The sequence below is a fragment of the Apus apus genome, chromosome Z (assembly GCF_020740795.1).
Source record: "Apus apus isolate bApuApu2 chromosome Z, bApuApu2.pri.cur, whole genome shotgun sequence".
Taxonomy (NCBI): Eukaryota; Metazoa; Chordata; class Aves; order Apodiformes; family Apodidae; genus Apus; species Apus apus.
Genome location: NC_067312.1, coordinates 24,688,565 through 24,715,513, shown reverse-complemented (window position 1 = coordinate 24,715,513; position 26,949 = coordinate 24,688,565). Strand labels below are relative to the sequence as shown.

The window sequence follows — 26,949 nt, the reverse complement described above, 5'->3', positions numbered from 1 at the left end:
TTGTTCTCTGATCATAGGAATAAAAAGTTCTACATGTTACTGACATAAATATTCTTTTCCAATCATCCAAAAGAATAGCATTACTTTGCCTGTTATTTTAAAGAAAGGAATATGGAGCTGCCTTATGCTTTTGTCGCTCTCATTGAGATATGCCTTTATATTTTATGTAGTTGCTGACTATGAATCTACATCTCTCTACAACTGAATCAGGTCCTGTGTAGAAAAAATATCTCTAAAGGCAAAATTTCAGATAACATTTGCTTAGCAGTGACCATGAAATATATACATGTTCATACACAAATTATTAATACAAACAGAAATATGAATGTGCCATCGCTGTCACACTTGTCTGGTTCCAGAGGCAGAATGTAATCTCTCTTATTTGATTATGCTTTCATAAGAACCTTATCAAACACTCAGTGCCGAGATTACAGGCAATGAATAGAAAAGGGAAAAATATTGCAGATTTAAGATTGTCTTGGAAGGTCATATTACATTAATGTAGTTACTGGCATATTGCACACATGTAATTGAATTTTCAGGACCTGATGGTAGGCACAGCCAACCTGGTTGTCATACAAGTATATTTCCAGTAACTTCACTGAATTATTTTATAATGCATGTAAGCATGAATGGTACAAAAAATCAGATAACTTAAATAACCAACTGTTGTGAATGTTGGATTTTTAAGTGGACTCACAAAGTGTAAATGTTGTTTTGCTACCTCTCTTTCCTTTTCCCCTTAGCCACACTGAATGAACTCCATAGAAAGCACCCACTTTGTCCTCATAATTTGCTGTTTCATCTTGCTTTTCCCCCCTACATAAATATATTCAGCATGTGTTACCTGTCTCCACTAATGACAGTTACCCTACCTCGTCCCCAAACTAGAAAGAAGACAACTCCTAATCTATATTGCTATCAAAAAATTAACACACTAAAAAGTTTTACCACATGGCAATTCAAGTTCTTCTTTCTCCTAAACCTACAGGATACCATTCTTGTGTACAGTATTCCCATTCAGTTGGCTTTGACCACATTATCTACCTTTATGAGCATAGTTTCACTGTATCTACAGTTTCCCTAGGCTTCCTCCCTCTTATGTCTGAAAGAGCCAAAACCATCACGTACAGCAAAAACTTACTGAAATTTGGTGCTGAAATCAGCAAACCCCACAGCTATAGCACTTTGGAAAATAACAATCTGCTTGCTGGAGCTCTACCTCTGAAGTTAAGAACACTACATAAGAGTGGCTGACACAACAGGAAGGTAAAAGGACTCATGGACCACTACCATAAACTGAGGATGAAGAGTAAGAAACATGGGTAGCTTGTGATAGTGTAACATTTTCGAAAACAGGATCATATTCTGATAATCTGTGAGCAGCCACATGTGTGGAGAAAGAAGAAGCTGAAAGCTGAATATCCTGAATAATTGCAACCCTGCCTGCTTCAGGCAGCCTGCTGGGAAACAGTCTGTATGAGGGTGGGTGGAAAATATGCATGGGTCATATTTAAAAAAAAAAACACACCAACAACAAAACTGCTCCCATGAAGTATACAACACCCAGCTATGGTCAGGCAAGAACACCTTTCACTGCTCTCCTCTGCTATTCCAGTACTACTGTAAAAGAATTCCAAGTGAGAGCAGGAGATACTTTTTTTACTATAAAGATGACTAAGCACAGGAACAGATTGCCCAGAGAGCTGGTGCATTCTCCATCCTTGAAGACAGTTAAAAGCTTTCTGGACATATTCCTGGGCAATGAGATCCAGGTGACCTGCTTGAACAGAGAGTTGGACAAGGTGACCTCCAAAAGTCCTGTCCAACCTCAACCATTCTATTCAAGGATTTCTGTTAAAAGGTACTTCTACATGGGGCTACTCTACTGTAAACTCCACTGTCCATGCCCTTAACTGAGTGAAATACATATCCTGACACAGCAATTTCTCCAAAGAATCTGAGGGTTTGGTGCCTGAATGTTATGGCAATAATGTTATGCTTCATCTTCCATTTCTGAAACAGATCTAGTTTGCCTAAATCCTACATTAAAACAGTTGCCACTGTCCCATTTACCTTTGGAACAACATTTGCAAATAGATGATCCAGCAGCTTAACAGAATCTGTGCCTTTAACTTTAAACTTGCCAAATGGTGACAGGTCAATCACACCGACTTTTTCCATAACCTGCTTACACTCACGACCCACAGGGTCAAACCAATTTGTGCGCCGAAAACTGGGTCTGAAACAGAGCATTTACACACATAAAATGCAGACTGGAAATTTTGTGCTCTTTTCAGTGAAATGTACTCTTCACTTTCTTCAGTTTAATAATCATTCAAAGGAGACAGGCTTTCCTAGTAGTAGATAGCTTACCCAGTATTTTCCTTGGTCTAACATAGCTTAATTATTAAAATCCTTTAACAATAGAGAAGAATGTGGGTTGATATTCTATCAACCAATTTGTACAATAAACTGTGAACTGTTCAAATGTTAGAGGATGTAGTAGTCTGTCATGTAAATTTACAGCATACTTTGTTGCTGAATCATTTATTTGAGTTTAAGGTGTCAAAGGCCTTATTTCTGAACAGCAGAGTATGTCTCTGTATTCCTTTATGAGCCTTATTTAGGTCGGGACTCCAGTATCACTGTGGAAAACACTTCTTAGAGCTAGGCTGCTCTCTGATACTCCATACCTAGAAGAATTTCTGGATACTTTCATGTGTGTTTTGAGAGATCTGCATTATTCTAGACTACAGAAAAAACAGATCTACCTAATGGATACCTTTAACTGAAACTAATTAGAAATGTATGCTTCTTATTAAATTTAACTCTGCTCGACCTTTTTGTTGTGACAATTTATCAAAGGGAGGAATGGGGGGGAGGAATCTTTCATTTACTTGTATCCAGTCTCATCTCCAGGTTTGTAGAACCAATGAGGTTGTTCCCATCCTGCATGGAAGCCCATCGAACATCTTGATTTTAGCAAATCATACAGCCCACTAATTCTTTCTGTTGGTCTCCCAGCAAATCTTTCTTCTTTAGGGTAACCAACTAGATGGGGAAAAAAAAAAAACAAATACCAAACAAACCAAAACCCATGGCATACTAAATACTGTACATCACTAAGATAGATTATACATTGATATATATAAGCAGAGACATCTAAAAGCAGACATTGTTCGAATCCATATTCAGGATATAAATTTATTTTTAAAAATACTTTCTTACCAATGTTATTAAAACCATAAGATTCTCTTGCTTTGGCTGCTGTGTATTCTGTTGTGGTCCACTTTCCATAACGGTTGGGATCTAATTCTATCAGGTCAAATGGAGGTTCCCCCTCAAGGATCCAGTCACTGAGGTACTTTCCTATGCCACCAGCATGTATAATGCCATACCTTAAAAAGAGAGAAGAAGTCCTATAATGAAAAGTCTTTTTTTGCTTGTTTTTTAAAATCAGTACTAGCATGTACTACTAATACACCTCCTAAAGTATTCTAAATTTTTCCCTCTCTTTTTGTTTGTTTGTTTATTCTATTTTGTCTTGTTTTCCAAGATTACATGCTTTATTGACAGATATTTCTACTGCCCCATTGTGAGCAGCAAGGCTCCACTGCAAATGTACATTGTAGTGCATGAGGTTACAGAAAGCTTTCTCTGAAGTCCAGAATTTAACAGTCTTCCAGGGATATTAGAAATCTTCAACAATTAATAGTTACCAATAGTTTTGATATCTTTAAAGAACCAGGGAATTGGGAGGACTTGCAGATAAAACTAGAAGACATATTTGTAGTAGTGTCAGAGATGAAAGCTATTTTTTCTTACCAGATCTACCTTCTCTTTCCTCTACCAAAACTAAAAAGAGAACTGGGTCCAGAAAGCTTATGCTAACAAAAAAAATATGCAGAAATTTTCTTCTATCAATCTGTAGGAAAAGCCTATCCTTCCTCTATATAATTAGGGTGTGAAGGATCAGACTGTAGAGGAGATCTCATTAGAAACATACATTAAAGGAACCACACCCAACAGCAAAGGTACTCACAAGTTAATAATTGATAGATGTAAGGTTTTCATTCTTAAACATATTTTTGTACATAATTCTAACTTTTAAAATGCTTGACATCTACAGGGAAAAGCTGTGTGTGAAATGTGCTCCTGCAGGATGCTTCAAGTGCACAAGTGGAGGCAAGAGTATTTTGCTGCAATACATGGACATCACTACTCAGTCTACCTGTGACCAAAGAGTACTATTTAATGCTGAATTACAGGGACCTCCTCAAAACATTTAATGACAAATAGTTAGGAATACCAAATTATTTAAAATTTATTTTAATACCTGTGTCAATTAGCTTGGCATGTCTAAAAAAAGGTGTCAGAATAGCCTACTGTCTAGGGAAGATGGGAAAATAAATTCTTAGTTACTTGTGAAATGCACTAATAAGCAGACAGAAAACTCCTTGAAGAAACTGTAAATAAGTTCAAAACTAAGTTTAGATCAGCATGCAGCAATTTAATCATAGACGTATTGAATAGTGGAGCTAAAACGAAACTGAATTACTGTTCATCAACTCTGAATTCTATGCTCTCAGTTAAATAGGCAAGGATCTTGTGAGGAAAAAAAAAAGTATTTAATAATTTAATTCCAATGCATATGCATAAGAAGAATTAATTTCAGATTACACATACAACTTAATTCTGGCACTTCCTAACTGTAGAATGCCTGGTTTTGTAATATTCTTGAGATTACTTCAATATAGCAGGGTTTTATCTGTAATTTATATATATATTTAAATACATCAGAAGTCTCTAACAGTTGAGTACATTAAGTACTTCTGCCAAACACACTCCTTCAGGCTGTTCAACATCAATATTCAGATTCTCAGTACAAACTTGCATCACCACAGTTGATGCAGTCAGGATGAGTGCTTGTAAATTGCCATTCTGCAAGCGTTACAGAAGAGCTAGCCATTACTGGAGTTTATTAGTCAGCTTTTAGTTAATAACAGTTGACCATGCCTACGATGCTTCCAAGAACAGTTCCAGAAGAAATTTTAGACAGCCTATGACTCCTTGCACCATTCACTGCAGCCAAAGGCACAGGGGAACACAGCACAGAGACCATAATATGAATGTTGGTGGCAACAGTCCACATACAATGAGGTTTCTTAGCTTCAGTTGAAGACTGCGGAGCTGATGGCATGGTAACCCTGGGGGCAAGACAGCCCTGCAAGGTGGAGTTGCTGCTACATGTACAGCTCTGCACATGGGCTGACTGGTCTATGCACTCTCTGCAGGGCCAGCACTGATCTTGGTGTTCCTAGCTGGGCCTACATTACCAGAGATTTAAAATCATGCAGAATGCACATATCCCTCATTACCTCAGATGATGGGAAGGTGATTGTATTAATAGACCACTACAGTTCTGCTGCACATGCAGGGAGGTTGGAACTAGATGAACTTCAAGGTCCCTCCCAACACAAAGCATTCTATGATTCGATGAAAACACATGCTTTGCAGGCATAGGATGTTGCAAGTAGCCATGAAAGTAGGTACAGTTTAGGAATTCCATTCTTCCCATGAGAATTTACAGAAAATTTCCTTAATGAACACTAACTGCCCTTCTGCTTTTCTTCTTTCCTTTCAGTCCCTGCCAGATTATTATTGTTACTGTTCCTGTCCTGTTCTTATGTCTTACTTGTTTGAGTCCTTGCTTCTCACCAGTTTTCTACTCATTCCACTCCTTTTGCCTAGGAAATATGAGTCCTTGCACACCATGGTGCCTTTTCTAGTGTCTTTGCTCCAGGTTTAGCTATTTTTCTAGCTCATTTCTGCTGGAAAACTGTTCAGACTCTGGCTGTGGAATATTGATATTGACAGAACACAGGAATCTTAGTGCAAAATACAGGGAGTCTCTGCTAATTGTTCGTAAGCTGTAACATTAATAAAGTCTTGTGAATGGGCCTCATGGATAGATTTTGTGAAGAGTGGCAGAAAGATGTATCTTTAGCAGATGGGTCCCTCCTGCCAAATGTGAAACTTATTCTCAGAAAATGGGGAAGTAAGAACTTTAAAAAAACAAACCAAAACAAAACAAACAAAAAAGAAAACTTCACCCCAAAAACCCTAACACAGCAAGACAACATACCTCCAAAAATCTCCTTCTTTGGAATGGTTGCACTGCTTTGGCTTAAATCTTTTAGAATAAAATTCTGTTCTACCTTTGTTAACATTTTCAAAGCTATAATTAGCTGAAAACAGTCTTAAACGGGAAGTGTTTAGCAACCCTAACAATAAACAGTGCTACAGGCTCTGCTAACTATACTTATCAATTTATTTGCACATTAAAACGCCTAGCAAGCTGCTAATTTTAGATAATAAAAATCCTCTAAACTAACAGCACTAAGCCCTCTGTCACAATGTCCCTTGTAGTTGACTATGAGATAACAATTTGCTAATGCACACTAAAAATTGCAACACTCTAGAAACACTGCAGTGACCCAGAAGCATAGAACAGGGAGTCAAAAGTCGCTGAAAAGCAGACAAAGCAATCCAATGACAGCAACACAATTGCGACATGTGTCGCAACATTTAATCAAATTCCTGAAATAATTTGTTTAAAGAAACTTAAACATATAACACTGGTCTTCAGTTATTCCTATATGGAACTTTGATTCTGCTCCTACTGGCACCAAGGAAAAAAAAACAAACCAGGCTCCAAAGTCTGGCAGCACAGTAATGAACTTAAATAGTCTTTGGTGAACCAGGCCTAGGCAAACCACTTTTGTAACTGTAAGTTCTGCAAATGTTACTGAAAGATAACAATATTTTTTCTTTTTAAATCCAAGCAGCAAAGGTGAATGCCTTTCACAATGAATCATTGCAAAATTACTAAACCTTTTTATTTTGAGGGCCTCGGAAAGCACGTTAGTGGTACTGCCTTATCTTATGATCTGGGGGTTTGTTTGGTTTAGACTGAAAGAAAACTGGAAACAGCTGAGCTGGATTTTGAACAGCAAGTTAGGCAATTGGAAAGACAGTGTAAACAGAAGGTGTTCAATAACATGTGGCTGGAATTGTATTCAGTTCATTCTATCCATCTTGAATCAATGGTCAAACTAAGACAGTTAGAGAGAAGTCAGTAAGTTTTACCACTTGCTTCAGTGGGGCCATAGTGTATAAGACATAAGGCACACTCAAAGAAAACACCCTTATGGGCAGAATAAATGACACCAGTAAAATACCTATTCCTGTTGTCATACTGCCCTCATTTGCTTTCCTTCAACATCCAGCAACATCATTTCTCAGTTCCGTCTCCAACAGTCAGAACAACTGCTGTGTTCATATCCCTAGAGTGGTCTGTCAACATGGCATGTTTCTGCGCTCTAAGGAGGAAGAAAAACCACTGCTGGGTTCCTCACTGGCAAATTATTATCCCTTTTTTTCCTTCTGGCTGGGTGTGCTGGCAATGCCTTCTGCTTCCAGTTTTCATGCAAAACTTAGTACCTCATATTAGAAGCTCTCCCTGTACCAATCATTCTTGTCCCAACTTCAGAGACACCAGTTTATATAAATGCTAATATAGAAAATGGACTAGAAAGTGTATTGTAAAGCCCAGGATTTTAAGGACTCTTAACTTGTTGCACAGATGCTACCACGTACCACCCACTACTTGCAGCTGCATAAAGTGTTGCAGATACTGGCCTCCAGAAGAAAAGAGGGAAAGAAATTGAAAACATAGCAAGAGTTATGAAGAAGAAGGGAGAGCTTTTATTATGCATGCAGTGGTAATTAAGACTGTTGCCAATTACATTTTACATTGAATATGTGCAAAACAATCCCCAAACCCCTAAAAAATTGTAAAGCTTGAGCTGATTGACATTTTAACAATATGAGATATGGAAGTTGTCACAAAGAACTTACTCACCCAAAACCGATAGCTACCCAGTAATTTCTGACACCCTGATGTGGTCCCACCATAGGAAGAATGTCTGGAGAATAGGTGATAGGACCTGCAATTGTGTTTACGATGTCTGCATTTTTCAGAACTGGGACCATTTCCATTGCAGCCTCGATATGCTCCATTATTCTGTCTAAATCAGACTCAAACAGTTCTTTTCCAAAACCTGTACAGATATTTTACTTTTATTACTTAATTACACAGAAGTTACGCTCTTACTACTTAATTACATTAAAAATAGTTACATTTTAAATACAGTTAAGCAATTGACATATGTAAAAGTTATATATGTTCAAGCTTTTGCCATCCTACATGAGAAAAATAGTGTGCACAAATCCCTAGTTACTTGCAGGATCAAGTTTAATGTTGCTGCAGTTACACTGTCCTTTATACATATTTGTTTAACCCTAAGGTCATGTAAATTCAACAATGAAGTAGAAAGGAAGTGGAGAAACACAGAAACTTCATTCTGTGTTAATCAGAGCCACTTATTTTTCTCAATATGCCAACAACTTAGGGAAGGGAAGAAATATATTGCTTGTGTTGACTTATGATTTCTATGGTGTTTAGTGAATTCCTGATACATTTCAACTTTGGGCTCTAAGCATTACAGAACATCACTCTGTAGAGAGACTTGACACTTCTGGAGACAGTAATTTCAGGAAGATGAGACAGTGTACACCAAAGCCAAAGGGTGCTGATTACTCTTCCTTAGGAAAATACACTGTGTTTTTTTAAAACAGCAACATGGCTGACTTAATATATCTTTCTGTCTAGAGATGAATGGGAAGTTAGAGCCTAGACATGACACTGTAACTTTATTTCTTTTTTTAATAAGTGGCAGCACGACAGTTGAGATTTTTTTGTACACAAAATTCCACACAAATCTACAGCTCTCTTGCACTTAGATCTAGCACAGCATTTTGTTCAAGAAATTGCCTTGCTATACCCATGTTCCTATTTAACAACCACAATGTCTCTGTAGAAACAGCAAAAATCCAAAGCCTCTTGCAGTAAGCTGGAGAGAACTGTAGGTTAGAAAAATTCCCATTTGGTTGCAAAAAGCTAGTTAACACAAACTCAGTGACACTGCACCTAATCACAACACACAGGCACCTCTTCAGAAAGCATGGTGAGACTACGTTGTAGGTGTGTATTTTGTGCCTGCTTTATATAGGCTTTTTAATGTTATTTTTTTAATTTCTATTCACTCTTATAATTTCTATTATTTGAGAAAAATTTTCTGAATAACAACTGCGTGTTGCAAATATTTTCTGTTTTCCATCACAAGTGATGGAATGATAGGCTGGGATTTATACACATTAAAACGTGTGCTAGTGCTTATCATGTTCAAAGATTTAATGTTCTTAATTACCTGGTGGAACCCCATTTGTTACCCATGAGTCCTGCAGCTTCATCTTCTCCTCGCTCTCATATGGACCAAATAAAAGACCATCCCTTTCTTGCCTTAGATAATATGATCCTTCTAAGTCACGAATCACAGGCAATTCTGTTTTTAGGGCTTTCACTTCAGGGATAGTTGAAGTCACAACATACTGATGATGAACAGGTATCAGAGGGTGCTGCAGGCCAATCATCTTGCCTATCTCACGGGCCCAAAAACCTAGAGAACACACAAAAAATATAGATATTCAGACTAACTGCAGTGAATGGAAAATAACAGTTAAACATCTGCACTTTATGTGGCAAATAAGGTTTTTTCCATACTTTTAATTGTCAAATAATTTTTCATATTATCCAGCATAATTTTCCCTTCCATCATTCCATGTCCTTGTTCCTAAATATACTACCATGTATTACTCTAGTTTACAAATATTTAAAAATTATAACTGGAAAAATACAAATTAGGCTTCTAAAAGTTCAGAAGAGAGTTTAATTAACAATCCCACAAACCCTATGATTTATTTGAGTAAAATAGTTCTGCAATGCAGTCCTAGCAAAGTCAGATTCTTACACATCAGAATAAATTAGCCTGCAACACAGGTATTAACCTAGACTCTTACTATCAACCAAATGAGCTAGTATGTTGTCCCAAGACAGCAGTCAAGTCCTAACACCCCGGAAGAGCAAGACAGCAGCTTCATCCAGCTAACCTCTAGAATTTAAGTTTCACTCTTCTTTCACTTGCATCATGTGACACATTAACTACCTCTGTCCTGTAGTTATTTATGATGTTCGTATTGTGAGTAGTCAGTGTGCTCTCCTGTAGCTGTCCAATTAAAAGTTCTGACACAGACTATGACCCTGCCTCTGAAGCCTATACAGGCCCTTTGTATATACTACTAGGCATGAGGTAAAGAAGATCTAATTCTCCTCTGTTAAGGTCCCTTCAAACTAGCTGTTTCCAGCTGTTAAGACTTAGTCACAGTGAGATACCTTTGTCAAAGTCAAGGCCACTTAACTGCCAAACTTAGTAGTTTTGTCCCTGCATCATGGCTCATCTGCTGTTAGGTTGGAACATACAGACCTGGGACTGAGATAGATTGACTGGTATGGTAGCTACTGTAAGAAGCTTGGAATATCCTTCAGCGCCACTCTCCCCATTCTTTAGATTAAGGAGTGGAGGTCTCAGAAGTGGGCATGAAGGAATAAAATCCAATGAAACTGGAGTTCCAGGGACATCTGGGAATGAATGTGGGGCGAAGGTGAATAGGAAGAGGAAGAAGAGTTATCCAGGCTTCCAAATAAAAGGCTCTGTGCTATATAACACCCAGGAAAAGAAGACAGGTCAACCAAGTTCCTATATAACCAGCTGACTCCAAACTGTTTGCTGTATAACACAGTTGCCCCCTCTCCTGGGACTTGGACTCATGATGCTCAGCTTAACATACAACTGGGCCAGGAGCCCCACTTCAGGTCAGCTGAGGGCCTTCAGAACCTGTCTGAGCTGGATTGATTGTACATGTGCCTGTTTGCAGCTCTGTCACAACCATGCCCGTGACTGGCCATGGACCTCATTGATCCAGACCCTGATCCATGGACTACTTCCCAGTTTGACCTCAGCCCAGTCTTGTCTCTATGGACCTGCCTGTTGATCACTGGGCAGTATCTGACAATGGTTATGTCACCAGACCTGTTCCTGAGCTGTGGATTGACTTTCAGGTTTGGCTGCCATCTGTCCTCATTACTATGAATCTGCCTGTGCCTCATCCCCACAAACTTGTCTGGAGATCTGGGCTATGGGCTGACCCCGGCAGCTTGTCCTGGGCCTGCCATGCTCTGTCCCTTGTGCCCTGCAGGACACAGCCCCTGCTGGCATGGCCTCCTGCCCTGCCAGCCTTGTTACCAAGCCTGGCTCCCCGTCCTGTGGGGTGCAGCTGGCCTCTGCTGCTTGCTGACATTCACTTGTGAATTCGTCCTCTCACCTCTGGCATGGCCAAAACTCAGGACAATGGGGAAAGCTGAGCTGGGCAGTGCTGGCCTCGTGCCATTCCTCCACACCAGGAGACTGAAAATTTCCTATTTCATACTACAAGCCAGCGTCAAGGTCTAATTTGTACAGTTTTTAAGAATGCAGATTTTCTGAGGAAAACACTTTCTGTGGATGACTCACTTGAAAATTGCTGGCAGCCAGGTAAAGCAAGGGAGCAAAAAATCCAGGATCACGAGAGACAGATCTGTTCAATTAAAAGCCCTTACCCAGTAAATACTAAAAAACAGTATCTGTTGCTCTGCATTTATCATAGGTAACAGTTTTGCTTCTTAAAGGCATTCTCACCACTTGAAGAAGACTCACTGACAGAACAGTTGTTTAGTCAGGTAAATTATCTCAGGGAATATTATGCCATAGTCACAGTGTGATTCAAAACACCCTTTACAGCTACTGAAACCTGATTTCTCCTCCTTTATTAAAAAATATATATAAATAATAATCTAATACATTTTAATTTCTAGCACATCTGAAAAGGTTTCCTCCTTTACAAGTGACAAATACAAATGACAATTTAAGTGAAAGCTAACAGTCTTTAGGGAACTTCTATTTATTTGGGCATTTCCTTCTCACCTACAAAGAAAACTATTTTAAGGTCAGGTCTCCATGAAGGAGAAGGAAAGGTGAAGTAGCAGAAAATTCCATCTCTAGTATCACACACAGTTTTCCTGCCAAAATTGCTTAGACTTAAAGAGATACTTGGAAAATAAATAATAGTCTGAGAAAATGCTTCTAATAAATTCCCTGTTTTGCTTCCTCATTAAAATAGGACGAGTGGGAAAATACAGAGAGTAAGCATATTCCATCTCCTCAAAGAAACTAAAAATGGCAGATGGGATTTTTGGTCTCTGAAACTTTGTTTCTTTCAAAATAATGTTTAATTTCTTAACCATTGAGTTTTCAGAAATACATTACAAACGGCTGATTTTAAATTCCTTTTTAATTAAAGGCTTAAGTGTAGGTTTTCCTCAAAATCAAATTTTAAATATTGTACTTCTTAAAAAAATCACACTTAAGTGATTATTTAATTGCTTAAAATTACAACAGCTGACATTTACTAAGTGAAAAAATTATAGTTTCTTTGTTTAAAGTTTTTGAACCATGTGCAAAAGCTGTTAAAAACAAAAAACAGCAAAACAAAGAGTATGTTCTCTGAAACAAAATTCCAATTGGAAACAGATGTCAAGTCCTATCAGAGAGAGCAAATGAAGGCATAAATTATATCTCTAGGGTATTTGTAAAGATTAGATTGTAGAGATTGCAAACACCTGATGCTGAAATATTTAGTGGTAGTATTACTTAGCGTATCTGTTGAACTATGTAATCTGACTAGCTCTTGGTTTTAAAAAAGATAAAATTTTCCACCACTAGGTATCTATAAATGGTTGTATATACAATGTGTATATGCCTGCAAAATGTGTGCTTATCTACACACACATACTGTATAAACTAAATTAACTATTTTTGCAGACTTCAAACAAACATTCCATTATAAATAGGCTGCAAATCACTTCAGCAAGCTCAATACCAGTTAGTTCATGTCAGAGATTATTTATTAAGCATCTGCTTTCTTCCAAAATGGAAATCTCACATAGGGAACAGCTAAAGATCGGCTGAAACTAGTTTGTTCCAGTTCCACAACAGATGTCAGTTGGGGGATGAGGGGGGAGAGAGAACGTAGTGAGCCTTCTGATATATTTTTCTCTGCTTGTATTGCAACATGAGCCTAAAATATGAGCTCTGAATTATACCAGTCATTTTCTGTAGTGGAATTAGGCAAGGCTGAGAAGAAGAATGTGTGTTAGCTGAGAGAACATTTATAAGATATATGTGTTATACAGTATTGATTTCATACCCTTTGCCAGAGTGTTAAGCAATACGTGGTTCAAATGTTCATTTTGGCTCAGTGTTTAACTACACAAGACAATTAACTAAATATATTGTTGGTTTAATAACTTATTAAATGAAACAAACAAAAATAAACCAAAAAAACCCCAACCCACTATGCAAATTTCACAAGGGTGCATTTTAATTTTTGCACATTTACTAGAAAACATTGCCTGATGTCAATTTGATATGTAAGCCAAAGAAAGATAACTATGCTACAAAAATCTAAGGCAATTACTACATCTGTGATACTTCATCCATATAATGCAGAGCCAATAGTTAGGAATAATGAGGGCCTAGAAGTTTGTGGCCTAAATAGGAAGTCAGATTGCCAAAAGAGCTGCTTTTCCATTCCATAATGTTGAATCATTCCTAGACCATTCCATCCATACTGTGACATAAGGATTCTATTAGCAAGAGCTTGTTATTTTATAACTGCATGCTGCTGCTGCCCCATAATTCATGCCTGAAAGCCATAAACTGACAGTCCAAAGGCATTCAAATTTCCATGCCTCTCATCTTCTAAGTGCTTGACTTTGTGATCTAAATAAAATTATTTTAATTTGGTTTCCCTGTTTATGTGGTTGCTTGCTTTCTAAAAAGAATACTGAACTCTTCTAGTCCTTTCTCTCCGAAATGTCATTCTGTGGCACTGTATGGGCATCATGGCAGTTCAGGAGCTTGCTTAGAATCGCCAGGTGAAATTTTTCAGATTCCTGCTATTTTTGCTAGGCTTACACCAACAGCAAGTGATCACCTATATATGGGAGGTACGTTATGAGAAAACCCACTTTTCAGTGGGTTTCTCAGTTACTCTTTACTGAAAGCCTGCAATGATCTAACATGGGGCTGACTACAATGCAGACACTGAAAGCAAGGTCACCCAGCAAAGCTCATCCTCTCAGAGTTCAGGCCTTCTGTTCCATTCCTTCCAAATTTCTTCCTATCCCAATCTTTGTGTTTCACCATCCTTGCTGGTCCCATACTTGCTCTTCTTTTCTGCTGTGACATACACTACTCTTCTTACTCCAGCCTTTCACTCTTCTTAATAAGAAGGATCCCTTCCAAGTCAGCATATTCTATGTTTCTATGATTTTATATCCTTCTTCAGCTATTTTCTCTCCATGTTCAGGTCAGCTTCCCTCATTTATCATATCCAGTCCCAGCTGTCTTCTCTTCATTCCAGTCTATTGCTGTCCATGTCTCCCTTGCTACTCCACCTCTCTGTCACGCCCAGAAAGCTCAGGCAGTCTCCATTTTCCAGTCTCAGTTTCACACACAGCTAGTCCTCAAGTATCCTTCCTAAAAAAGCTCCAGCTGCAGTTACCTTAATAAAACATGTCAGGTTCCTTTTTCTACCACTCTCCGAGGTGTCATCCCCACTGCTGCCATACCCACAGACCCTCCTGGTTTGAGCTTCCTTATTCACAAAGTCCTCTTGCACATAAGTGTTTCTCTTGCTGCTGGTGTTCCCAGCCGCCTCCAGGAAACTTCCCCAAGCATTTCTGGGGTCTTCATCATAAGAAGGACATAGAGCTGTTGAAGCAAGTCCAGGGGAGGGCCATGAAGATGATCAGAGGGCTGAAGAGCCTCTCCTATGAAGAGAGGCTGAGAGAGTTGGGATTGTTCAGACTGGAGAAGAGAAGGCTCCGGGGAGACCTTATTGCAGCCTTCCAGTACTTAAATGGGGCCTACAGGTAAGCTGGAGAAGGAATTTTTGCAATAGCATATAGGATAGGACAAGGGAGAACAGTTTTAAACTGAAAGGTGGATTTAGATTAGATATTAGGAAGAAATTCTTTACTGTGAGGGTGGTGAGAGACACTGGAATAGGTTGCCCAGAGAAGCTGTGAATACCTCATCCCTGGAAGTGTTCAAGGCCAGGTTGGAGGGGCTTTGAGCAACCCGGTCTAGTGGGAGGTGTTGTTGACCAAGGGCATTCCAAGGGGTTGGAACTATATGACCTTTAAGGTCCCTTCCAACCCAAACCACTCTATTATTTCAGTCTCCCAGTGTATTCTCCTTCCAGTATAATTCACTCGTAACTCTAGTTGTCAGCCATGGTTATTCTACCCATCAACAAGAAGAGTGCATATCTTGTGCAACTTAATAATTTTATCTGCTTTGTGCTAGAAATACATGCTGCTTTTTTTTTTTTTTTTCCCCACTGCATAGATGTAAAAAGGAATCATAAAGACATCCTTGCTCTCAGTTCACTTGTCCCATCTGAGCGAGAAGGTCCTCTAGAGCCATCACAGCTTCCTAATGAAGTGTGATTATTCACTTAGATGGGATGCATGAAAGATTTATGCCCTAAAAATGTATAAACAATTATGTAAAAATGTAAATATTCAGCATGTTTTCCAACAATTGAAAACAGAAAGTCTTCTACTAGAACATAGAAGGCATATTTCATGTAGTTGGTGCCAACAGTTTCACCAATAATATATTTTTCTATCACATGTATAAAGCAGCATAAAAATAAGTAATGTTCAGACTGAATAAAGTTTTTTTAGACCTATCAGCTTATTTAGGAAAACAAACAGAAATCCAAAGAACTATTGTGCAAAAGCTCTTTGGAGAAGAAACATCAGTTTGGCTTTTTTGACACAATAAAGAATAAAAACTGCGTATGTCAATACAAGCTCCTTTGAGTTAGGAAATTTTTATTACATGAAAAAATGTATTGTTAAGCCAAGTGCTTGTTTAAAATACTACTCAAAGGGCAAAAAAAATCTTTGATTTCAAGGATATGTGGATAGACTTAAATCTTAGAGGAAGATAATACTGAAATAAGCAGGGTAATCTTACTTGCTTCAAATCCTCAGTGTCTTTGAAAAAACAGTGAAGATTTTCTACTCATTCCTACTTTGTTTATACTTTTCCCTTCCAAAGTAACTCTCATAAGATTTTAGAGTACAATATTCATAGGCAGTAGCCTGGGTCTTCTACACAACTTACTGTAGACCAGTAAAGATCTCTTTTGCTACTAAAATCCAACAAGACAGTCTGACTAGAAAACTGCTGGAAACAAACCAGAAAGAAAAATTATTAATTCCTGGCCAAGGAAAATTAACATAAGGGCTAAATTTTCATAATATTGTAAAGTATTATGGGCAAATAATGTTTTACCACAAACCAAACAAATATTCAAAAAACATGTATTACTTATTCCTGTAATCCATACAATTCAGTACAGATGATCTGTGTCAGCTAGTTTGTAAATCTCAAGAGTACACAAACATGTATGTTACCTGCAGTATTCACAATTCTCTTTGCTCTAATTATTCCAAGCGGAGTTTCAACTTCCCATGTCCCATCTGATCGGGAGTTCAGATTAGTCACTTGGACAGGATAATTTAACTGGGCACCATATTTTCTGGCTCCTGCAGCCAAGGCCATAGTGAGAGAATAGGGATCAATATGACCATCTCCAGGGTTATACAGGCCAGCTAAAACCTAAGTGGAGGTAAAATCCCACAAAATTAAATAAATTAAAATCTCTAAAAATGAATTTTTTTTTTTTTTAAATATATTATTTCTTGAATGCAGCAAACCTTAGGGAGTCAAATCAAAACAAATTTTCAAATATATAATAATATCAGGCCTTCAGCTAGCCAACAACAATGGGGTAAGGTGGTAAAATTGCTTAGTTCTCCCATGCAGTCAAAGGCTGCAATGCTGTAATATTATAGTAGTATATGTAAGTAATAGTACACATCCTGGTACATAGTAAAATGCATGTGAATCTGATTTTAGATTATAACACATCTTTTTTTCCACTGAAAAACTGAACTCTATTGTACAATTTATATAAAGGAAAAAGACTTTAATTCTACATATCTAATGAACCAATATTTAATTGCAATGGAAATTATTTTTAATAAAATTAGGTTCTTTACCATATCCATGTTCAACAAGGGAAACAGTTCTTGTACTTTCTCGGGTGTGATTAGGTACTGCTCTGTCGGGTGCCAACCAGCACGAGTCATTTGGTATTTGAATTCATCCACTCTAGTGGGAGTTGAAGCAATTCTGATGCTACCAGGCTGGTGAAACCCCACAGCCTAAAACAAAGAGCAGAAGTGAATTATTGAAAGAACCTTTACTAATCTCCATAAATGCATGTTTCTGTGCTATGGGAAGTCTACAGGAATTTTGCCACTAACATCACCAAAAAGGGACTCAAGTAAGTTAGGTGACCTTGAAGGTTAACTTGAAGAAATTAATCTTTAAAGTTAAAGGTATTTAACCTTTGAACATACTATCTTCAAAACAGTTGTGAAAAGCTTTTATTAAATGTAACTATACTATTTTTATTAATATTCTATTAATATTTATATTTCAAAATTACAGTTAATCTCAAAAATAAATATATAATCGATTTTATTAAAGTCTATCACATGCACAATTTTCTGCTGAGATGCTGCAGAGTAAATTTAACCGATTATGCACCTTTATTGACACAATGAATAACCACCCACCTTTTCACAAAGATTTTAAATAAAGTAGAAATACTTGTATAGCTAGACAGTGAATGCTCACTTTCTAGTATACGCTATTTATTTCACCTGTTCTGTGTACCTCACAGAACACTAACATGGCTGAATAAGTTCTTTAGTAGAACTCATAATCAGCTGTAGTATCTTATCTAGCTGAGAAGTAGAATAAAGAAACAAGTATTTTATTACAATTATCAAGTTTGTAGACTAGTACAGTGAGGATCATCCAATTTCTGCTGCAGTTTGACACAAGGATGAGTTTAGTAAATGAAATCTATATGGCCAAATTATGCCAGATAAAAAAAGATATGCCCTGTACTTCTCTGCATACACATTCTTTAAGTCCCTAAATAAAAACACACCTCTGAAAGGGATGGTAAGAATTGCAGCAGTCTTCTCAAGTACAGACAGCATCATATCATATGAATTGTTGACATGTTTAAAGCTGGCATGTATCCTAATCAATCCATTCATTCCAATCCTTGATGCTATTTTAACCAAGCTAAAGTTGCAGACTTTCAGTCTGCTGATCTTTTGAGATGTTTGATGGAAACGACTTTCTCAAACTCGAGAGGGATCTGGGAAACCATCTAAAATATTTAGTAACTAAGCACCAGACTATATGCAGGCTGGAGAATGTATTTCAATGAAATAGAAGCCTTAGGATAGTCATGAACATACAAATATTCAACTTGTTAACTCCAAACTTTTTTCTAAGACTATTAGTAAGGTTAACATTGATCTGAATTAACACTTAAAAAGTTGGGGAGATTACCTGTCCAGTCTCTTCTTCCAGCTTTTCATAGAGTTTGATGCTGTAAGAATGGATTTTCTTCAGATTTATTCCAGGATGAAAATAAGTAGTTAAGCCAGCCTCAAAGAAGAAACAGGAATAACAACACAGAGATATTATTAGAAATGCAATGCTTTATTTCCCTCCTTCCAACTGTCAGTCAAAAAGGAACTGTTAAGATACTATAAAGAAGAGCAACACATGGATAGAGCCAACTGCTACCAAAAAAAAAATAAAATAAAATCCTTTCCCTACTTATGGCATTCTTATTCTCTGCACACATTTTTCCATCTGTCTTTTTTCATCAAATTTGTCAACCCATGATACTGCTGCAGCTGTTGTCACCCATGGTTTCCTTCAGTCCTTCAATTTTTCAGTTGGCTGTTTCAAATCTTTTGGAAGAGACAAACATCTCCATTCCTGATCAACTAAGTCAACTGATTTTTAAAATGTCCTATAGTAGGAGCTTTATTTTTTCTTGCAAATGGGAATGGGAGACAGATAAAACCTTCACAAAGACCAGATCTTAACCAAAGTTATTACTTTCATGGGTGTGAACAGCAGGGCAGTGGAAGTGAACATTCTTTTCAGCAGTTGTCTCATGTGGCAGTTGAAGAGCAATTGCTACATTTCAGAGGTAGCTTAAGAAATCACTGTATGTATTTTGCACATCATTTTACCAGGCCTGACTTGAGAAAGAAGTCAGGCCCTTTTGGGTTCATAGGTAAGATTAAGGTTACTACAGCCTCTTCTATACTTCAGGAAACAATTTGCCTGCCTAAAAGTGGCAGCTGCATCCACCTAATAACATTCATAACTGCAGATACTTAGCACCTTAAGTGTTACTTAAGTTGAGCGTATGTCTTTGTATCTCCTGAATTTGACATCTCACTAAAACCCTTCTCCCAAATGAAACAAGAGAGTCACACAATTACCTTAGGTTTTCAAGCTAAATAACTGCACTGCTTTAAATACTATATATATATATATATATATATATACACTATATATATAAACTAAAATAGATCTTATGAATATATACAGGTTGCTACATATTTTAAGGCTTTATCTTCAAAAGCTAGTGGAATAACTGTGTACATAAGAATAACAAAAGCTGTATAAAGATGTATTTTAATTAAAACTAATTTAGCCATGCTAAGAACCTATTAAGCGTTACACTTCTCTACAATTAAAATCAACATACACTGCATTAATTAGATCACACATCCTCATTTTTTTGAAATCATAGGCTCTTATGACCCATCTTTGCTGGTGCATCTTCACATTTAAGACCTGATCCTTTTCTTCAGAAAAAATTAGCTTCAAATTGCTCTTAACAAATGGCTTGCACTTGTATACCATGTTCCTCAAAAAACAGAAATCATTCTCATTACCTGAAATGACAGGCACTCAGCATCTTCAGAGCACGAGTATGACAAGTGGCATATTACAAGTGCCTGGCATTACTGAATATATGTCTTCATGCTAGTCAGCGTGTTAAAAGATTCTCGTAATGTTTTGGTGAGGATTTTATCTATTTGTTAACTTGAAGTCTATGCTATCAGCGTATTGCATAAGTCAAAATACGCAAATGGAAAAATGTGCAAAATAAATAATACATTAGTGTTATATTTTTCAGTTGTACATTTATTTAATACATAATTTGGGCAGTAGTTCCCTAAGTATGTTTCGTATTTTTCATAACCTCAACAGTCTGAATTATAAAAGTGATCATAATTCAGAATTTGTAATTAAAACTTGTTTCTTTCTTAAAAAAAAATAAGTCCTAAGGGCCTTTTATATGTGTATATTGAATAAAGGAATACATTAGGCACTGAAATGTTTACACTGCTTAGCCATTTACAATAGCCTATGAGTAATTAATTTACTTGTACCTGCAAATTGTGTCATCTCATATTCTTTTTACTGTCATCTTTTATTTTTGTAAACAATTCCTGGTCTTCTGTTAATTTTCTAAACATAGTAACATATTACAGATGTAAGGAAATTCCATCTTAGTGGTCACTGTTACTAACATCATTTTGAACCAAATCACTAGTGAGTTTGCTATAAACCCATATACATTCAAGTGCATTTAATTGCAGGAATTCAATCAAAACTTATCTCTCTGACATTTTCAAGTGAAAAGAAGAATTTTAAACACATTTTTATGTCTTTTGGTTTCTGATCTCAGGAGACAACTATAACCTGACTGGACTTATAGAAATTAAGATAATAAAATCATTAAACAATTACAACAAAATAAACAGACTAAGTGGGACCTAAGGAGATCTCTATCCAACCTCACAATCAAAGCAGGATCAGCTATGAGACCAGACCAGGTTGCATAACATTTTCTCCAGCTGGTCTTGAAATTCCCCAAGGACAGAGACTGCACTGTTTCTCTGGCAAAGTACAGAACTTTGCATTTGTCCTTGTTAAATTTCATGAAGTTCCTGTCCTTCCATCCCTCCAGCCTGTCTAGGTCCCTCAGCATGTCAGTCCTGTCCTTGAGGGCACTGACTGGTCCTCCTGGTTTGGTGTCAAAACTTGACAAGTATGTACTTCATTACCTAGTCCAGATAACTGACAAAGAAGTTAAACAGGATGGGTCCCAGGACAGACATCTGTAACACTTGACTTATTTCCGGGCTTTGAGTGGAGTATGACCCATTAACCTAGTGGTTAACCTCTGAGCTCAACCATCCAGTCTTTTAACTATGTAGCTGTCTAGCCATGCAAAATGTAACATCTTCAGCTGGATATATTAGTATTATGGAAGAGTGTCTCAAGTCTTTCTACAATCCAGGTAAGTGACATCAGCTGCTCTTCTCTTGCCTACAGATTCAGTCATTTTATCATAGAAGACAATTCGGTTTGGTGAGATGTGATTTACACTTGGGAAATATATTTTGAGTGTTGCAAATCACAAGCCCAGAAATAGGATCTGGTACTTGCTCCGTGATTTTCCTGTTTTACCCAAAGTATGGCTAGCTGGCCTTCAGCTTCCTTGCTTGTCCATTTGGGTTTTATAAAAGATGCATATATATGCCCTTCTCCAAATGCTGAGCATCTCCCCTGATGTCCAGTCTTTCAAAAGGGATACATCTGCAGCCAATGCAATACCACATCACCAGCAGCATTCTTGTATGCAGCCCAACTGATATAATGCATGTTTATGAGTCAGGTTCTCCAGTTAATCCCTGTCTTGATCCTCATCCGGTGCTGGTAGCTCCTCTTCTTGTACCCTGCTCAGACCACAGACGCTGGAGAAATCTTGTCAGTGAAAACTCAGGCAAAGAAGGCCATGAGTACTTCTGCTTTATCAGCACACACTGTGACTAAATTACCCACCTTGTTCAGCCATGGTCCTGCATTTTCCTTGTTCAGGCAGAAGCTCTTATTTTTGCCTTTAATGCTCCTCGTAAGTCTTAACTCTAGATGAGCTTTGGCTTTCCTAACGCCAAGGCAATACCCCATCGTAAGTTTTTCCTGTTTCCACCTGCAGTATTCTGTGGTTTTGCTCCAGAACTCAGTCATGAGTCTGGCTCAGCTAGCCTCACAATGTTTTCCTGAGTTTGAGGGTGGACTATTCTTGTATTTAAGAGGGATTTGCTATAGGTTTTCTCTATTTTTGTAAACAAGGGATTTTGTTACTGTACATGAAAACGATCTGTGAAAATAGTTTTAAGAATGGCCACTTTGCTATGAGAATTGACACAGTGAATTTAAGAGTTTTTTTTATAGCTGACATTTTTCTTTGTTGAAATGTTCATGTATCAGTTTAGTTCTATTCCAATCTGTTTCAGATTTAATACTAACTCCAGTTATTAAACTACTATTCTGGAGGAAAATGCATAAAAATTGTTATCACATATTCTCTTTTCTTCCAAATATGACCAAGTCATACCAAGTTTTTCTTTGTCTTGTGCTATGCTTTATTAACAATCAGCAGCAGAATCAGTTGCATGTTGCAAGAAAAAGGGTTACATAACAGAATGATACATTAAACATTTTCTTAGAAAGCACATTTTTAAAAAGTAACAATGCAAAAAATCTGCTTACTGACTGCGTTATATATCCCTTGTTCAGTCCCCAGGGCTTCAGTGAAATTGCAAATTATCTGACCTGCAGAATAATAGAACTTCAAGAGTTCTTAGGCTTTAAATCCTAATTTGCACACACATAATAACTGCTACTTTGTCATGGTTAGTTAGGTACAAAAATGAGCAGCACTTGCTCTTTTATTTATATCCTCTTACCACTGATAAAACAAAAATGCACACACTTTCTGTGTTGTTTTAATAACACACATGGAAGTCAGCCAAACTGATCTCAGACATGGGAAGTGGGAAGAGTTTTGGCAGCAACACTATCGGGAATGTGATCTATATGAAACATGATTCTAGCTTTGGAAGGACTTACTGGATTGTGAAAGAAGGAAAATGGATATTAGATACAGTACAGCAACATCTGAACCAGACTTTCAAAATTTGTGCTGCAGGCAATATACTACATGCTATTACAAATGCTAACTATATGTGTAATTTTCATTTGTACCTAGTATTGTACTGCTGTGAGGAAAACACTGGTAAATGCATGGTACCTAGCATAAAAAGAACTCTGTCATTGTTTTGATCTGTCTCATCATCTGAAACAGACTTTTTGTAAATTTTTTCATCTTTAGAAGCAGTATGCTCAGTTCAGTTACAAGAGACAGTATACCATTTTGTTTACCTAACAGCTATCCATTTTAACCTGTCCTATAACTATAACCTGCTGTGTTAATCGCATCTAATTCTGTCGCAACAGGTGACAGGAGGCAGCCCTCTCAATAGCCCAGAGCACGCATTTTCTCTGCTGCAATCCAGGTCCCTCTCTGCCTTTGAAATGGGGATCCCCATTCAGTGCTCCAGTGCGGCAATCACTAAGAAGTGGGGGCAGAATTGCTGGAGAAGAAGTTGCTTTTACACAGCTAGGAGAAATAAGCTAGACAGAGCAAGTATAACCAATAGAACAAAGGAAACATTTTGTAACAAACACCTCTTAATTATTTCAGTTTCCTATTCAAAGAGGGGATTTTTATTATTTTTTTACACACGTATTGTTCTGTATATGTATTGGGTACATAGAATTCAGCCTGTATCTTGCTCATATACATAAGTCACAGTATTTCTTTATGCATTTCATACTTATGATTCAATGCATAAGATGCCTGGTCAGACACTATAAATTGTGTTGCTCTGTTCACTGAACTGTACCAGCTGTGGTAAGATTGTCTAAAAAAGACATAATTGCTGACTTTTGGCTTTCCTAACTCAAGACAATGTGTTTTCTTTTGGTTTATTTTGAAGCAAGTAAAATTAAGTAGAAAACTACTTCTACATCTCATGCAGTGTTTTTACTCAATTCCATTTTTTACTGTTGTTGTCCCATAAGGCCTCAGACATACAAAACATCTGCACTAAGATGAAGTATGTCAAACTTCAGACTTCCTCCTCTGGGACACATGTGATCATACAAATCAAACATAATCCATCTGAGTCATCCTCCATAATTTGTTCCTGAAAGGCACTCAGATATTCTAGTTACAATTATTACATAAATGATAGGTTGTATTAACAGTTCTAGAGACAGCAAACTTTTGGGTTTTTACTCTTCTGTATTGCTACATGCAGAGATAGAATTGTCCCAATTTCAGCTAAGCACAGCTGGAAAAGAATGGAAAAAGCATCCATTACTGTGGCAAGCTTTATTTCATTTTGTTACACTACCTACCCCAGACATTGACAGAGAAAATATATAATTACATAACATGCATGTTGTGTACCAGTCTGTTCATGGGACTAGAACTATTAGAGGAGGTGTTCCCACTCTGCTGTTATTGCATGTATGTCTTTTCACTTCTTTTCCTTAGAGTACAGACAAACATTTAGCCTCAAAAAACCCCACAGTGCCCAGTTGTTCACTTCGCTTCTCTGAGATTTTGTGTAACATCAGTGGTGGCAGGAAAGAAAGCTCTTGTCTCTAATAAGAATCAGTTTCTGGGAACATGATATTCTCTGAGAAGTGGACACTGATGATGCTTTTTGATCATCTCTTTTTCAGGATAGCACATTTATAAAAAATAATTACACATAAAATAATGCCAAATTTCACATTTCTGCTTTATGCATGCCAGTGCAACCACTTCCAATGATAGTCTGCAGGATAAATTAGATTAGCTTAGAAATAAAACCTGAACTTTAAAAAGTTCAATTTAAACTAAAGTTTAAAGTCTAAACCTAGTTAACTGCTACAAATCACGGAATTACGGAATCATAGAATTATTGTTTCAATTTTTACAAATGAGGAATCTGTACTGCGGATAGCTGAACCACCTTTCCAAAACTCATACAGTCAGTCTATTAAGAACTCAGTGCCATCTGTAAAATAACCAGATTGTTAATATCTGGAAAGCCAGGGAATATAAAGGTAATGAAAATTCCACCACCACTGCGGTTAATCTGAGAGAATAACAAAACATTTCTTACTGCATGCCAAGTAGATCCTGCAGTGAGCTCAGACTTTTCCAGAAGAACAACATCCTTCAAGCCAGCCTTAGCCAAGTGATAGGCTAGACTCACACCAACACAACCACCTCCAATGATCACCGTGTCTGCTGTGTCTTTCCCCAAGGAAGGAGTTGGGGTTTCTTTCCTGAAAAAAAAAATATTTTAAATTACAGTTATTAAAAATAAATAAATTTTAAAATTGCACTTTTTCCCATCTCATTTGTTTTATACTCCAATTATAATACAATTTGACATCTGCTTATGAGTCTAGCCCCACCCGATTTAAAACCTAACCTGTTCACTCTTGCCTTTTTTTAAAGTAAATGCTATTAAAGGGTCATATACATGAACAGTAGTAATACAAAAAGCAAAGCAAGTTTGCTTCCACTCACAACTTTAAATCTTTGTTACTTGTCCAATATACCCTTATACATAGACATTATTTTTCATTGAGAAACTGTACACCTGAATGACAGTATCAAAGCTGACTTTTCAGAAGTGCTGTTGTACACACAACACAAAGTCCTTAAAATGACTGCTTAGTAAAGCTCCTTTACTAATTTCTAAAGCCAGTGTCAGCAGACCACAAGAGAGTCTGTGTTCATGAACAATGAAAAGCAATGTTTCCCTTTATGTTCTGCCTATTTTGCTGTGCTCTACTTTGCTGAAGTCAAAACATTACAGAAACAGGTTTTTGTCAATGGCTTACTCTTCAATTGCCACACTGGATTTTCACAACCACTTTCAGCCATCACAAGCCAGAACAGCTGCCATCAGCAGCCCCATTCTCCTCCATCTCATCTGATCCTTCTGTCTACAGCCCCATTCACCAACAGCCAGGCATCAAGCCAGATCAGGACACTTATCCAAATTAAAAAAGCCATTTTTTCAGATGTGAAACAATGTAAGACCTCTTAGCACAGGAGCAATACAGACCACTGTGAAACCACAGCATCTTTTCCTTCAGGACTGTTACTTAATACTCAGTTTTATCTTCCCCCCCATCTCCTGCTACATTTTCTTTTGCTCTAGCAAAATGCTTTCTAATGTGTAACTAGTCTTTCACCCATCACGCATTCTGAAATCCAAGCTATTAGTTGCATGTATTATGAATGCAGAACTTACAAAAGAATCTGACACTTCAAACTGAAATGCAGGCCAAGTATGCATCATATTTACTCACTATGTGTTAATGAACAAAAATAAATGGGAGAATGGGACACCACAGGTTCTCCACATTTTGGTGCATCACATGCTCGTGTGTGTTCTTTTTCCTAGATTACATATTAATTTTTACAAGCTAACAGTAAGCTATTTAACAGCCAGACATGAGTCACTTCACACCAGCTCCTCAACTGAATTTTAAAGCATGGCAACCTAGGTCAAAAAGGAGGCTTTTCTCATGCTTCTTCCTGATGTGAATTCGAGAGTTCCTCACCTGACTTTCAGCTCTTTTCAAACCTTTTCTTTCAAACCCAGGAGCCTGGTCAGAATGGAGAGCTTACTTTTCCCTGTGAGCTACATGGTTCTCCCAGATGTTTGCTCCTGCCAGTTAAAACAGGTCATTTTCAGCTCATGGTTACGGCCTAGCAGACATCAGGAGGGATCTCTCTATCTGCTCAGGGACTTATCCGGGGCTGGGCAGACGGGCGAGGCCCACGAGCAGAGGCCTTCGCGGCCCGGCGACCGCGGAGAGCCGCTGGAGCAGCCCGGCAGGCGGGCACCAGGAGCCTCTTCCCTCCCCGCCTTCCCCTCGCAGCCCCGCCAGGAGCTTCACGTCGGGGACCGCGCCTCCCCGCCGC

The 26,949-nt window shown here is 37.7% G+C and overlaps 1 protein-coding gene across 1 annotated transcript in view; it reads right to left on the bottom strand.

Annotated features, from left to right (window-relative positions):
* The window catches only part of DMGDH (dimethylglycine dehydrogenase), a 48,604-nt gene that overhangs the window by 21,233 nt on the left and 422 nt on the right, over positions 1 to 26,949 (bottom strand). Inside the window, exons 2-10 of the mRNA XM_051643708.1 lie at positions 25,127 to 25,292; positions 18,576 to 18,674; positions 17,201 to 17,365; positions 16,553 to 16,757; positions 9,336 to 9,584; positions 7,928 to 8,126; positions 3,232 to 3,401; positions 2,901 to 3,054; positions 2,077 to 2,242 (exon numbers count right to left, since the gene is read on the bottom strand). Of these exons, the coding sequence (XP_051499668.1) occupies positions 2,077 to 2,242; positions 2,901 to 3,054; positions 3,232 to 3,401; positions 7,928 to 8,126; positions 9,336 to 9,584; positions 16,553 to 16,757; positions 17,201 to 17,365; positions 18,576 to 18,674; positions 25,127 to 25,292 (1,573 nt within the window). The remainder of the gene's footprint in view (positions 1 to 2,076; positions 2,243 to 2,900; positions 3,055 to 3,231; positions 3,402 to 7,927; positions 8,127 to 9,335; positions 9,585 to 16,552; positions 16,758 to 17,200; positions 17,366 to 18,575; positions 18,675 to 25,126; positions 25,293 to 26,949) is intronic.